At 59.4% G+C, this 15447-nt stretch overlaps 1 protein-coding gene across 4 annotated transcripts in view; it reads right to left on the bottom strand.

The window, feature by feature from the left end:
- The window catches only part of Nfic (nuclear factor I C), a 44325-nt gene that overhangs the window by 4128 nt on the left and 24750 nt on the right, over positions 1 to 15447 (bottom strand). For 3 of the 4 annotated variants that reach the window (XM_090341371.1, XM_090341379.1, XM_090341352.1), the window contains exons 3-8: positions 9522 to 9593; positions 7065 to 7139; positions 5909 to 6032; positions 5233 to 5357; positions 2110 to 2235; positions 956 to 1140 (exon numbers count right to left, since the gene is read on the bottom strand). In XM_090341371.1, coding sequence (XP_090197497.1) covers positions 956 to 1140; positions 2110 to 2235; positions 5233 to 5357; positions 5909 to 6032; positions 7065 to 7139; positions 9522 to 9593 — 707 coding nt within the window. The remainder of the gene's footprint in view (positions 1 to 955; positions 1141 to 2109; positions 2236 to 5232; positions 5358 to 5908; positions 6033 to 7064; positions 7140 to 9521; positions 9594 to 15447) is intronic. The other variant, XM_090341362.1, reaches the window with a different exon arrangement.

The raw sequence follows: 15447 nt of genomic DNA, 5'->3' as shown, positions 1-15447 counted from the left end.
ATCTACTGGTCATGGGGTTTGAACTCTGGACCTGGGCGCTGTCCCTGTTCTTCAGCTCAAGGCTACCACCCTACCCCTTGAGCCACAGTGTTACTTCAGTTTTCAGGTAGTTAACTGGAGATAAGAGTCTCTTGGACATTCCTGCCCTGGTTGGCTTTGAACCACAATCCTCAGATCTCAGCCTCCTGAGTAGCTAGGATGACAGGCGTGAGCCCCTGGCACCCGGCCTCGTCCTTGGATCTTACTTTCTACTAAGACGGAGTGCCCCAGCTGCTCCCATGGGCCAGAGCCACCCATGGGGGACTGGGTGTCCTGCAGGTGCTTGTGGCATGGGGAGGCAGACCCTGGCCTGTCACCCTGGCAGGGCTCCGAGCCACCTACCACATAGGCACCCACAGGAGAGGCCTGGGGATGGGCCATGTTCCCCTGCACACAGTGAAGCTATTCTGTGGGTTTGGTGATGGGGAGATGGTGGCTGGGGCGCCCCAGGGTGGAGCTGCCAGCCTGGGTATGGGAAGACAGGCACTGGACATCCTGAGGAGACTGCTTCCATCTCACTGGGGAACAGAGGTTGGTTGTGTCCACACTGAGTCTGGGGTGCCAGGCAGGGGCACAGAGTGGTTGGGGTCGAGAGCTGCCGGAGGCCAACCTTGAACCCTGGCCGGGCATGGATCATGCATGACCCTCAGCTCCTCTCTGCGCCCCCCCCCCACAAGCACGGTACCTGTGACCTGGCCCGCCTGTTTCTGTGCGCCTTTAGCCCGGGCTCGCTGCCCCATCAGTTTTTGCCCCACCAGGGCGGCGGGGGCTGGGCAGGGCCAGGGACCCCATGGTCCCCAAGTGTCACACACACACACACACACACACACACACACACGTTCCCCAGACCCAATGCAGATAAGGCCTCCAGACCCCACCGACAAACTGAGAGCCACCCCGCGCTACGCCCACTCACCGGTCCAGGCTGCTGGCTGGCTGGGTCGCAGGCCAGCGACACAAGATCTTTGAGCGGGTCCTGGGGGTTGAGGTGCGGCGGGTACCGGATGGCCGTGTGCGGGAAGTAGGTGGACGCGGTCTGCGGCAGGATGGACGTGGTGGGGAAGTGCAGAGCCGAGGACGGGTGCGGGCTGCGGGCAATCCCTGGGGGGTGGGCACGGAAGGGTGGTGGGCAGACTCCACACTCGCCCCCACTCGCCCCTCCCTCCCCGCAGGGTGACTGCCCCGCAGCTGGAACTCAGGGCCTGCACACCATCTCTGAGCTCTTTCTCTCAAGGCTGGCACGCTACCACTTGAGCCACAGCTCTGCTTGCAGCTTTTGGCTGGTTTACTTGGAAATACTGAGTCTCACAGACTTTCCTGCCTAGGCTGGCTTTGAACTGGGATCCTTCCATCTCAACCTCCTGAGTAGCTGGGGTGACAGGTGTGAGCCACCAGCGCTCATCCAGTTTTTGCTTCAGGGTCTGCCTCAGACTTCAGTCCTCCTCATCCTCCTCCTTCTCCTCCTCCTCCTCCTCTCCCTCCTCCTCCTCCTCCTCTCCCTCCTCCTCCTCCTCCTCTCTCCCTCCATCCACAGAGCCCTAGTGACAGGCAGACCCCAGCATGCCAGTCCTATTGCATGCCACAAGGGGACAAACTCACTCTCTTTCCTAGCCAGACCAGCCCTGAACTACAATCCTCCCATTCCTGGCCCCCCTGAGTGGCTGGGAATACAGGGCACCACCCACGGTGTCCAGCTGCATGGACACAGATTCGGCTGGCCACATCTGTAGAGTCTACATCTTAGATGGTATGTCAAGTTCCAGAATGTTCCATGCATTTCAGAAGCAACCCCCCTGTTCTGTCCGCTCCCCTCGCCCAGCATGGTGGCTGCAGTGTCCTTTTAAAGCTGCAGCGTGGGTCACAACCTCGTCCTGTTGTTTCCCCTCATCTCTGAGACTCAGTCTTGTACAGATAGGGAAACTGAGGCTCAAGCAGACTGAGTCACCGAGCTGAGAGCAGGTCATGTTTTCTCTTTTTTTTTTTGCCTAGCCGGAGGACTGGTAGTCAGCCGCGTATCAGGACTTTCCCAGCCGCGGGGCGCGGTGACAGGGGCCGCGGGGTGGCACTCACCGCTGTGCACGGCGATGACAGGCCGGTGGTGCTGGGTGAAGCTGGAGAGGCGGGGGGAGTCCTGGGGGGACGGGCTGTGGAACGGCGACTTGTCCATTTCCGTCTTCTTCACTGGGGACGAGATGCCTGGGCGGGGCACAGTGTCAGACGGTCACCCCAGGATCCCCCGCGGCCTTCAGCCCCCCAGCTCTCCCCAATCCCGGGCCTGCCAGCCCATTCCACAGAGGGGCAAACAGCATGGAGAAGGGGCTCAGCCTGGACACCCGAGTGCCCTGGGGGGGGGTGGAGCAGGCGTCCAGGCCTGGGCGGCCCGGGGGGCAGCATGCGCTGAGGCTCAGGGGCCAGGGGGTTGCTGGCAGCCTTGGCTGGCATCCTGGGGGGCACTGGTGAGTACTGTGGGCTGTTTACATCTCCGGCTTCCATTTTTATCCCGAGCACACTGGGGAAACGGGGGTCTCAGCCATTTGGAGGGCTGAGGGGCTTCCCAGAGCCGTGCCGTGAGGACAGACCCTCACTGCAGGCCTGCAGTGCCAGCCTGTCACAGGGACACTTGGGGGGCTCGGAGCTTCCAGCTTGGCAGCAGGGCTGGGAGACAGAGCCAGGGCCCCAGCGCTAGGCACAGGGGACCCCGGCTCCCCCAGGACCCAACGCCTGGAGGGCATTAACTTCAGAAGAGGGCATGGTGGCACCTGCCTGCAATTCCAGCCCACTCCCCCCATGCTGCTGCCACCTGCCTGTCAGCTGCAGTGGCCAGGGCGGGGGGAGGGGATCCCGGGGCAGGAGAGCCAGCCGGGCAGCCTGTCTGTGTCCAAGCGAACGCATCCCCCCACGAGCCAGAACCCCAGCCAGTGCCTGGCATGGACACAGAGCCAGCAGGCCCCTGTTGGCCCCACCCAGACCCTCCACATGCCCGGGCCCTCCACACGCCTGCACCCCTCTTCCATCAGTGTGACTCCTTGAACTGACTTCTCCCACCCGGGCTGTGCCCCACTGGATGCACAGAAGAGTTCCCCCACCCAGGTCTAAGGGCTCCCCAGTCCTTGCAGCCACACAGGGCCCCAGACACGGCACAGCCCCCCCTCCCTCCAGGCAGCCCCAGGGTGGCCTCCTCCGTCCCCTTCCCAGCTTCCTGTCTAGACAGTCCCCCAATTAACTGCTCACGAAGGCCTGGGTTCATCATGAAGTCCTCTTCCTCCGGGTGCTCAGAGGTCCCCGCCCCCTGGCGCCTCCATTTGCCTGTCAGGTTTCTGCCAGGCCAGGCGAGCAGGCCAGCACCTCCCTCCTTGAACCATAGCACCCCAGGTGTCGACTGCTGGGTTCCAACCACATTACCACAAAACAAACAAACAAAAAAACCTTCAAAGACGAGGATGTGCCCTCATTTGCTTCTCTTTTGTTGGCTGGAATGCCAACTTGATGGCTGGAGTTCCAGCAGTTGCCTTGGCCCAAGAGGCTCAAGTCTTTTACACTGCATTTGCTCAGAGATGATCATGGCTGACCCTTGACCATCTCTGACATGCAAACCAGCTTACTGACCACAGGCCCTTGACCTGAATGGAGCTCACAGGGATGGAGATTTAAGCTGCGGCCTGTGAATACGAAAGAACATGGAAGAGACAAACACTCTCTGAATGAGAGGTCCTTGGGGAGTGCCTGGGGGCTGCTGTGGCTGTGTAGAGCCTGAAATACCAGCTGGCTGCATCCTAGACCAATGCAGAGAAAAGAACACAAAATAAACTGCTATCCTGGCACTTCCTTTGTGTCAGAGCTTGCTTTAAGAAATCCTGTTCTTAGCCAGGCATGGTGGCTCATGCCTGTAATCCTAGCTACTCAGGTGGCTGAGATCTGAGGATCAAGGTTCAAAGCCAGCCCAGACACAAAAGGACCTGAGACACTTATCTCCAGTTAACCTCTAGAAAATGGGAAGTGGGGTTTGGCTTCAGGGTAGGGTGGTGGCCTCGAGCTGAAGAGCTCAGGGACAGCACCCAGGCTGAGTTTAAGCCCCATGACCCACCAAAAAAATAAAAGAAAAAAGAAAAAAAAAGAAGAAAGAAAAAGAAAAAAAGAAACCCTGCTCTTGTTGCCTTGTCTCAGAGACATCGAATCGGGCCAGGGTGACACAAGCACGCATGGCCACCGAGCTGAGATTTGAACCCTGACCTTTCCGATGCTTGGGCTAGTGCAGTCTTCCCCCCGCCCCCAGCCCCCATACCATTTCTTTTTGCTCCTAGAACTAAACCAGCAAGTGGTCTCAGCAAGTGGATTATCATCTGAGTCACATGCTCTTGGTCTTGGTATATGGTATTTTGAGGGGTCAGTACCTGGGTTTGAACTCGGGGCTCCATACTTGCTTGGTTGGAGCTCTACCCCCTGAGCCAAGCCTCCATCCCAGCTTTTACTGGTTAATTGGAGATAAGAGTCTCATGGACTTTTCTGCCTGGGCTGGCAGGAAACGGGGGTCTGAGATGGAAAACCTGAGGTGCAGGGGGTGGGCTACCAGCGGTTAAGCACTGGGCTGTGCCCTCCTCCCGTGCCCCCCACCTCGCAGCCCAGGGAGAGGGCTGGGGAGTCCCTTCAGGACCCTGGGCCCCCATGCAAGAAGAGAAGTGTTCAGGGAAAATATTCCGGGGGGAGATGCGATGCACACCAAGGAGGAGGCGCGGGCACCCCACAGCAGTGGCACCCTCTCCCTCCAAGCAGCGCCCAGCCCCGGGGTCAGGAACCCACACAAGAGACACCCCAGTCCCTCCCGTGGGCAGGAGGACGGTGGGGTCCTTACAGACCCGGGAGTCCACAGAAGAAGCTAGCACCCTGACCATCAGAGCCGCTCAGTCAGCCCTGTAGCTGAGGAACCCCAAAGACCTGGGGCTTTACCACCCTCCTCCCCGCAACCCGACTAAACGGAACCAAAGTGCTGCGGGAACAAGTGCGGACTCGACTTCCCAAAGCACGCAGCCAGCGAGACTACAACTCCCAAGAGGCAACGAGGCTTCAGGCTCACTTCCCGCCCTCCAGCGCACACGCAGGGCCTGCTGGGACACGTAGTCCCGGCTACAGTTCCTCTCCTCCAACACCCCCCCCCATCCACACCGGAAGGCCGTCTGTCTCTGCCTCCAAGCTTACCTCCTTCCATGTCCTCCGTCCAGTTGCGGCTACTACTCGTGGGAGAGCTGGGCGAGGTGTAGTAGTCGCCGCCGGGGCTCGTGTCCACGTCCTCCTCCATCGAGCCCGATTTGTGCCGCTTGCTTCTAACGGGGGGGGGGCCGGGGAAAAGGCCGGTTACCATGGAGACGCGGGGTGGTGGTGGAAATGGCCATCGCTGACTTCCGGTTTGTAAGGGGCGGGGAGCGAAGAAGCTATTATCGCGAGATTCCACGGGACCTGCCTAAGTTCAGTTTGTCCTTCCTTCCATTCAAGATGGGGGGTGGGGGGAGGCGGGGGGGGGGGGGGGGGGGGGTGGAGGGCTGCACCCAGATCCTCCTGCCACAGGCCAGCAGGGTCGAGACTGAAAGCCACCCTGACCCTGTTTTCCAGATGGGGAAGTCGAGGCACAAATGAGAGGTCACTGCCACCCATCATATCTCAGCCAGAACCTGCCTATGTCTTCACAGGGCCCAAGGGCTTAGGATTTGAGGCTGGGCAGTTCTCTCCATAGAGCTGCAAGTAGAGGCACTCATGGTTGGGTTCTGCAGGGTGAGTAAGAGTTCACTCTACTTGATGTGTTGTACTCCAGGAATCAGAATGGAGCGGCTGGAACTACAGGGGGATGTGTCAGCAGGTACAGGGCCTAGGCACATACCCACTGGAGGACGTGCTGGGTAGCGTCCTCCTCATTCCGGTGCTGGCGGGATTCAGGTCGTAGGCCAGGTGCCCCTGCAGCTCTCCCAGAGAGAAGTTGGGTCCTGTGCTAGTCACCACAGGTGCTGCGTGGAGCAAAGTGGGGGGGGGGCATGAGGATGATGGGGGCCCAGACACGCAATCACCCCTGGAAGCTTGGGTCAGCGTCCTAGAGGCAGTGTGGTGGAGTGGGGGTGAGGGGAGAGAGGAAGGCTTCCCAAACTGGCTGATAAGGAAGCAGGTAAATTGGCTGTTGTTTGGAGGTACTGGGGTTCAAACACTGCTTAGGCAGGTGCTCTACCACTTGTGGCATGCCCCCCTCCCCAATCCTTTTTGCTTTCCTACTTTTCAATTAAAATCTTACATCTAGGCCTGGACTGGCCTGAACCTCAGACCACCTACTCACACTTGTTGCATAGCCCAGGTAGCAGGCATGTGCTTCGGCACCCAGACTTTTATTGGTTGAAAGTGGGGGGGGGGTGTTCTCATACTGCCTGGCATGGCTGGCTTTTAATCTTCAGCCTCCTGATGTTAGATTCCCAAGTAGCTGGGATCACAGGTTAGAGCTTGGTCGTGTGTGTGTGTGTGTGTGTGTGTGTGTGTGTGTGTGTACATGCATACATGTGCTCTGCTAGTCCTGGGTCTGAACTCAGGGCCTGGGCACTGAGCTTTTAGGCTCAAGGCTGAGTGCGTTCTACCACTTGAGGCCACGCCTGGCTGTTTTGGTTGCTAATTGGAGATAAGAGTCTTGTGGGCTTTGCTGCCTGGGCTGGCTTTGAACTGGGGTCCTCAGATCTCAGCCTCCTGAGTAGCTGGGATGACAGGTGTGTGTCACTGGCGCCCCACAGCCATTGCTTGGTTCTGAGTCCAATGCAGATCTGAAGAGTGAGGCCTGTGGGAGAGGCCAAGGCTGCGCGGTAAGGCGGAGGCACAGCCCCAGCGGAGGCCAGGCGCTGGGAATGTAGACAGGAAGTTCCTGCTCAGGGCTGCCCTGTGAGGCGAAGGCCGGGGAGGGCAGGTCTCCGAGGACCGGGCCCGTGAGCCTCCCGGGTCACTGGGTGTGTGGGGGGGAGTTGAGGGAGATGGGGGGGGGGGAGGTTCCAAGCCATGACACTCACTGCGGGACACTTGGATCAACTCCGTGACGCTGAACACGCCAGAGGTGACAAAGCTCTCCTGGAATTCCGTCGTGTCTGAAACAGGGGCAGAGTCAGGGTCAGAGTGGGGCCACCACACCCCACTCCCTCCAGCCTGGTCCCCCCCACCTTGCTGCACACAGCCAGCGCTGAGCTCCCACCTCCAGGTAGACGCCCCGGCTGTGTGACCTTGGCCAGGTTGCCGGCCCTCTCTGCGCCTCTCCAGGGCCTGCTGCGTGGCCCTGACATCTGAGAATCTGTCACCCACAGAGACGCCCTGCTGTCTGCCCTCCTGCCCAGTCTAGGGTTCTATGGGGACACACGCATTTGTCTGCCTGCCTGCCTGTCTGTCTGTCTGTCTGTGTGTCGTGGAGCCCCAGGTCCAGCAGGGGCCAGAAAGGAGGCACCGCTGGCAGTGAGTCTCAGGGCTCTGAAAGCTGGGCCCATTTTACAGATGTGGACGCTGAGGGGAGTGTGAGGAGAAGCCCCGCACAGCTGGCCACGGGCGCGTCGTGCCCGGGCTTCTCCCGACGGGCATCCATCCACACAGCCGGGGCTCACAGGAGCCGCTGGGTGCAGTTCTGGGCTGGGCTGGCCACGTGCGACTCGCCCCCACCCCCGGTGAGTGACAACCATCAAGTTCCCCCGCGGAGCCCCAAGCTGCACCCCACAGGTGTGAGCGGGCAGCCGTGCACGGCCAGTGAGACACCCAGCCTGGTGTCCACTCTCGGAGTGTTATTCAGCCTGGAACAGGACGAGGCTGAGCAGGCTCCATCCACACTGTGGACCCCATTGGCCGGAAACATCCAGAGCCGGGGGCTGGGAGAAGGGCAGGGTGGCCAGCGTCTGGGCCCCACTGGACTACACATGGGAGCTACTCTGGGCATAAATAATCCTCATCTCAGGCCTGGTGGATGGAAGTGGAGTTAATGGTGATTGGAAGTGAAGCTCCCAGCAGGCAGTGGGGCAGCCTGTGCAAAGGCCCAGGGCTTGGAGCAAGGGTGGTGGTGCAGGAGCTGGGGAAAGGGGGGAGAGGTGGACTTGGCAGGCAGCACTTGCCTGCGGTGGTGCTGTCGACAGTCCCTCTCCCGGCCCCCAGGGGGCAGCATTGGCCGCAGGCTCCCCAGCTGTCCCCGCTTTGAAGGGGACAGTCAGCCTCCAGAATGGCTTGAGCAGTGGCCCCCGGCCTGACTTGGTGCTGGACGGCTGGGGGCCATGACATCTGGGGAGGGCAGGGCGGTGGCCCCAAGTGTCCAGGGGAAGTGGCCGTGGCCGCTTCCTGCTGACCCAGCTGGCCGGTTGCTGTCAGCCCGCGCCTCCCCCCCAGCCGGGATTTCCTGTTTGTGCAGCCACAGCCCAGCTCCGTCTCCCGGGGACTCCCCGGCGGGAGGGGGGCAGGCTCCGCCAGCAGACGCCCCAGGTCCCCCCTCGGTCAGGGCCAGCGCCAGGCCTGCACCCCGCCTCCCTCCAGCCTCTGGCTCCCGGGGAGACAGGCGCCTGGAGATGGTGGGAGGACTGGGTCACACATGCTGGACGCGGGAGGCGTGGCCTGGGAGCCTTCTGGAACCATCTGTGTCCCCACGCCTGCCTGTGCTGACCCTCCAGGGAGTGGGGACCCCAGCCTCCTTCCTTCCTCCTCTCCCTTCTTCCCTCCCTCCTTCCTTTCCTCCCCCCTTCCTTCCTCCCTCCCTCCCTTTCTCCTTCCTCTCCCTGTCAGTTTTCTTTTATTTTCCTCTACTTGGTCCACCTCTTTGGTTTTCTTTGCACAGCTATTTACAGAGCTCCTAGGCTGCGGAGGCTGGAGGCAGATGGGACCTCTGCTCTTTGGGGACAGCATTCTTTGAGGGAGGGGGGAGATTAACAGACACCTATGTAATCACTAATACCTCTGCAGTCAAAAACTTCCTTGGGGAGGAAATAAAACTCAGGGCCAGTGGCCAAGAGTGGCTGGCGGCTGGGGCTGCAGGGCTGGGGGAAGACCTCTCTGAGAAGGGGCATTCGAGGTGAGCTCTGGGGCCATCTGGAGGAAGGAGACAGCTGTGAATTGTCCAGACAGAAGGACCTGCCTGTGCAAAGGCCCTGGGGTAGAGGACAGAGCCTGAAGTCTTGAAGCAGCAACAAGGTGGGCGGGCCAGTTGGCTGCAGCAGAGGAGGTGGGGGGATTGTGGGCAGAGGAGGGAGGGACTGGGAGCAGTGTCGAGGTGCCTTCTTGGCTGGTGCAGGGTGTCCCTTAGCCAGGACCTGGAGCCTCTTTGGCCTCAGTTTACCCACCTGTAAAATGGAACTGCAGTCCTTACTCCACGGCCCCTTACCATGAGGAATGAACAAGGCCAAGTGTGTGGCAGGCTGGCAGCTGCCCCCCTAAAAACCCTGCAGGTGGTGTGGAACCCCAAGAAGAGCGGTGAACCCACCATCGCTGGCTGCCCCCCACAGACTCACCCAGTGTGATGGGTTTGCTGTCCTCCTGCTCTGAGCTCAGCCCTGTTCGGGGGCTGGTGCCCTGCTCCGCTTCTGCAGAGACAAAGACAAAGAGGGGCCAGTGGGTGATGGCGCCAGGCCTTGGCCCCGGCCCCCCCACCCCCGGTGGCTCAGGCGCCGCCCCTCAGCTGCCAGGCTGGCTTCCTGGCCACCTGGGCGGACTGGGGTTCGAATCCCGGCTCGGGGATTGGGAAGCCCGGCGCTGTCAGTGTTTGCATCCCCGGCTCCCCCCCACCCCCCCGCCCCGTCACTGCACACGTGGGGAAACTGAGGCTAGGGCGGGGCGTTCCTGAGCCCTTCCAGGCTCCTCGGGCCCCCCCCAGCGCAGGGCTTCCTCCGCCCCGCTCCCCACCCCCACTCCATCTAAAAATAGCGCGGCTTCTTGGCAGGCGGAGGGGGCCGCGCAGCAGGCAGACGCTGAGGTCAGCGGGATCGGCTCCCGCAGCCGCGGCGGAGGGCGCATGCGCGGCCGCAGAGCCGGCGCAGGGGCGGGCCCGCGCAGGCCACGCCCACCGGGGGGGCGGACCCCCGCGCAGGCCACGCCCCGAGCCAAAGCTGAACCGAGCCTCCCTCAGCTCCCACCTCCAGACACAGAGCCCAGCCTCAGTTTCTTCCCAAACGGAGAATGCGCGCGCAGCCCCCCTGCTGGGGGCTCTGAGTACAGCTCTGCCCCCGGAGGCCCACACATGCGGGGTGCTTGGTGCTCTTATTCATTTTTAGTATTATTTTCATCGTTGTCGGTCGTGGGCCTTGAACTCGGGGCCTGGGCGCTGTCCCTGGGCTCTTCAGCTCAAGGCTGGCGCTCTCCCACTTGAGCCACGGCGCCACTTCCGGTTTTCTGGTGGATCCCCGGAGGTAAGAGTCTCATGGACTCCCGTGCCCGGGCCGGCTTTGAAGCTCGATCCTCAGATCTCAGCCTCCCGAGTATGGAATGATGACAGGCGAGAGCTTCCGCACCCAGCCTGTTATTTATTTGGTTTTTGTGTGATTCATCGGCTTGGCTTCCGGGGCTGGGCCGTGGCAGCGGGACAGCCCTGCTTGTTGGACCTCAGGCTGGGCAGCAGTGGCTCGGTTGGGAAGGGCCCAGCCCGGGCAGTCGGCCGCCAGGCTCCGGGCCTCGGCACGGGATCCTCTGATCGAGTGGTGTCCACATGCGGCGGGCACAGAGCCCGGCTGGCACTAGCTCGTCCAGCCTGGGGACGCCGAGAAGCCGGGCTCCTCAAGTGTCCTCTCCTGCTGTTTTTTTTTTTTTCTCTTTTGCAGTAGTGGGATTTGAACTCAGAGCCCTGAATCTTCCGCCAAGCCACGCCCACACCCAAGCCACGCCCACACCCGTAAACCACACCACGACCTGCACAGGCCACGCCCACCGTCGCAAATTGCGCTCGAGCCACGCCCCCATCCGCTAGGGTTACTTTGTAGCCTGAAGCCGTTGCCTCTAACTCCTCCGCTGTTACTGTTTAATTTTACATTGTTACTTTTGTTTCTTTCTTTCTGTGCGGGTCCAGGGCCCGGGTGTTAGCGCAAAGCCAGCAGTCTTACTATTTCAGCCGTCCAACTTTGGGGTGGTTAATTGAAGATAAGAAGGCAGTGGATTTTTTGTTTTCTTTTTTGCCAGTTCTGGGGCTTGAACTCAGGCCCTGGGCTTTCCCAAGGCCTGCGCTCTTTCTCTTGAGCCACAGCACCACTTCTGGCCTTTTGAGAAATCAAACCCAGGGCGAGCACTCTGCCACCAGGCCACGCTCCTGGCCGGTGTAATGGATTTTTTTTTCCCCCCTGTGAGGTCTGGCTTTGAACCACCACCTCAGCCTCCTAAGTGGCTGGGATTGTAGGCGTGAGACACCTGTCTCGGCCTGGGCAGCACAGCTTGCTAGGCCAGGCCCTCTGCGCGGAGCCGCGCCCCTTCCACACAAGCCACGCCCCTCACACCCAGGCCACGCCCTTGCCCATTGTGCCACGCCTCTAGTCCACTAGGGATCCTTCCAGATCCTTCACCTTCAGATACTTTGTATCTGTTTAGAGCCAGGCGACTCCACCCCGGCATGGTGAGGGCCTAGGCCTGTGACCCCAGCTCTCAGGAGGCCGAGCAAAAAAGTTCGAGGCCAGCCTGGACTACACACTGAGGTTTGTCTCAACAAACAACAGACGTCCACAATGACCCTCGGCTCTGTCTCATCCTCACTCCCTGAGAATGAGGCTGGCCTCGGCGTCCCTATCTGTAAGTCAGGACAGAATGTATTGTGTCCCCGTGTGGGGCAGTTAGTGTCCATTCACCTGCCACATGGGGTAGGTCTGGGAAGTTGTGTATATATATATATTTGCCAGTCCTGGCCCTTGAACTCAAGGTCTGGGCACTGTTGTTGGACTTTCTCAAGGCTAGAGCTCTACTACTTGAGCCACAGCACCATTTCTGGCTTTTTTTCTTTGTATGTGGTACCAAGGAATCAAACCCAGGTCTTTGTGCATGGTAGCAAGCACTCTACCACTAGGCTAAACTCCTAGCCCCTATTTTTTTTTTTTTTTGTCAGTCGTGGGGCTTGAACTCTGGACCAGGACGCTGTCCCTGAGCTCTTCAGTTCAATGCTACCACCCTTCCCCTGGGCCTGGGCATTGTCCCTGAGCTCTTCAGCTCAGGACCAGTGTTCTACCACCTGAGCCACAGCACCACTTATGGTTTTCTGGTGGTTAATGGAGATGAGTCTCATAGACTTTCATGCCCGGGCTGGCTTTGAACTTAGATCCTCAGATCTCAGCCTCCTGAGCAGCTAGGCGGGAGCCCCTGAGTTAAAAAAACAAACAAACCAACAAAAAACCTTGTAGGCTCAGGTGGTAAGGCGTGACTCCCAGATGAATGTGGAAGGTTGTGGTGGTGCCTGCCTACAACTCCAGCAATGAGAAGGCATCTCAGATTCAAGGCTAGTCTGGGATACAGAGAGAGCTCTTGTCTCAAAAACAAAAACTTTAGAAAAAGGCTGCGATGTGGCTGTGGCGGCGGAGCTCCTGCCTGGCCTGCCCCAGCCCCTACTTCCATCCTCAGTGCTGAAAACAAGAAAAATGAAGCCCTGCCCCGATGGCTCACATCTACAATCCCAGCTGCTCAGGTGCCTGAGACCTGAGGACCATGGTTCAAAGCCAGACCCGGGGAAAGTTCCGTGAGACTCTTAGCTCCAAGGATCCACTAAAAAACCAGACGTGGAGCTGTGGATCAAGTGGTAGAGCACCAGGGAGAGAGCCAAGAGACAGAGGCCAGGTCACTGAGTTTAAGCCCAGGGCTGGAAATCACAACACATCTGCCCGAATTTTTATACGGTGCCAATCACAACAGTTTTTCATGCCTCAAACCTATCATTTCTGCATTCCATTTGTACAGCTCAAAATACATCGCTTATTTAGAGACGATAGCTGGCATGAGCCTGAAATTTTCAATCCTCCTACCTTAGCCTCCCAAAGGCCAGGATTACAGGCAGGAGACACCAAATACTATCTTGTTAAAAATGTTTTGCCAAAAAAAAAAAAAAAAAAGTTTTGCCATACTGAGGAGGGAGGTAAATAAATACCCCCCTTCTCTGAAGGTCAAAGTACAATTCCTCCCTACAACCCACCCAATCCCCTCCCAGCTCTCTGCCTCCCTCCCTCATCCCTTCTATAGCAGCTACTCTGGGCTTCTTTGCTGTTCTGACAACACACCAGACTCTGTCCTGCCCCAGGACCTTTGCAAGGGTTTTTGCCTCTGCCTGATCCCTCAGCTGGGTCCACACGGAGTCCACGTGCATCCGGGAACACCCCCACCCCACCCCACCCCCTGCCTTACTCAAACAAACCCATGACCTCAGGCCACAACAGCCCTGCAAGCTGCAGACGGCCCTGTACAAAGTGTTCTTTCCTGTCTGTGGCCCGGAGCCCAAATTTGGTCCCAGCTCGGGACAAAGACATGGGGCACGGTGACCGCTGGCCCAGCCCTTCGTTCCCACCCCTGCCCTCCTCCATCTAACACTCAGCCCCCAGCTTTGGGCCACCTAACGGGTATTGGCTTGCTTTTTTGGCCAAAGAGGGAGGAGAGGACCTTTGGACCTGAGGCTTTGCTGGGCAGGTGCTCCACCAATGAGCCAGGCCCCAGCCGCCTTTGGCTTTCATCATTTCCTAGCTGGGGGTCTCAGAGTTTGTCTCAGGGTTGAGATAAAGGGCTGGGGTGGCTCAAGTCCTCCCCATCTTCTTTCCTGAGTTTCAGGGGTTACAGTCCAGACCCACCATGCCCAGCTATACCCTCTCCCTCAGTGGCCCTGGAGGAATGGCAGGGAAATCCAGAGGTAACCTCCACAGCTCCATGGGGTGCTAGGGATAAGGGGGTTCAGGCCGGCTGGATAGGAGGTCTCTGATGTGGCTAAGTTAGTGAGGAGGATGGGAAGGAATGAGAGGGGCCAGTCAAAGCAACCAGCATGTGCCAATGTCCTGGGGCTAGGATGAACGTGGGCTGTGTGAGGAACAAGGAGGAGGAAGAAGTGAGGACTTTTGGGGGGATGGGGAATCCCCCCACTCCCTCCCCCTACAGGAACATAGAGTTTTATTTCGAAACTCCCTGAGAAGCCAGGTGACCTGGCTTAAGTTCACAGCACGCCATGCGGACTTCACACTTGAAAAAATAGACTGAAATGGCCAAGTGCCTGTGGCTCACACCTGTCATCCCAGCTACTCCGGAAACTGAGATGGGTTCAAAGCCAGCCTGGACCGGAAGAAAAACAAAATAAAAAAAATCGGTGACACTCCTGTCTCCCAACTCCCCAGCAAAAAGCAGGAGCTGGAGGTGTGGCTCAAGTGGGAAGAGCAAATAAAAGCCCAGGGGTGGCGCCCAGGCCCTGAGTTCAAGCCCCAGGACCCGTGCACCCCCCCCAAACACACACACACGCACACACGCACTAACAGGTATGGCAGGACCTGTGTTCAGCTCCACTGAACACAACCACGGGAGCACCAGCTTGGGGGTTAGCAGGGGATTACAGCAGCTGCTGCCAATCCCACGTGGGTGTCCCCCTGCCCCTCGGTATTCCAGCCCTGACTGGGGCTGCCAAGCCTGGCAGGCTCTTCCCTGCCACGTCTGCCTCCCGCCGCCGCCACGGCCGGCCAAGGAAAAGCAGAAGCAAAGCCAGGCCCTGGAATTCCCAAGGCCCGGTGTCAGCGGCCAGGTTTAGATGGCAGTTACTCAGTCCGCTGGGGTTCAACGCTCTCTTTAACTTGGGCCTTGCACAACACGCCCAGTCCCCTCCCAGCCTCCTCTTCCTCTGCCCCCCCTCCACCGCTCTGGTGGCTCCATCTGGCCCCAGGGCCTTTGTACAGGCTTCATCCTTACACCAGTGCACCCCGCCTCCCCAGTAAACCTCATAGGATCCCCTGCTCAGGCTGTGTGCCCCAGGCAGGCTGTTTCCCTTGGCTGCCTGCCAGCTATGCACTGTCCTGTGCTGGCTGGCTGACATCTCGTGTCCAGCTGCGATTCTTCCTCTCCTCTCCATTACCATGTCTGTGTGGTTTTCTGGGCCGGAGCTGCATGCTCACGTCCCCGCATTTGCCTGTGGCTTTTGTGGCCTCCCCGGCACCCCACCCACCACACAACGAACAGGCTAGGATTTGAGGGTTCCCTTTCTTGTCTCTCAGAAATCAGTGTCTGTCTGTGCCCAACCTGCTTCCTACCCCAGGGCCCAGCACCTTTGCTCTGCACATGGCACCTTGCCTACTGTATACAATGGCCCGGCCTGGCGCAGACAGCCGTACTCACGCCCTGTAGCCAGCCAACCCAGGAAGCAGCGAGGGTGAAGGCCCCAGGCTAGACTCAAGGAGGAATGGCTACAAGATTATACTGGGGAGCCCCATTTTCCCGACCAAAGCCCCCAAGGCA

This window comes from Megascapheus bottae, chromosome 1, assembly GCF_031878675.1.
Source record: "Megascapheus bottae isolate mThoBot1 chromosome 1, mThoBot2.hap1, whole genome shotgun sequence".
NCBI lineage: Eukaryota > Metazoa > Chordata > Mammalia > Rodentia > Geomyidae > Megascapheus > Megascapheus bottae.
The sequence above is the reverse complement of the archived record's forward strand: the minus strand, read 5'-3'. Positions and strand labels throughout refer to the sequence as shown.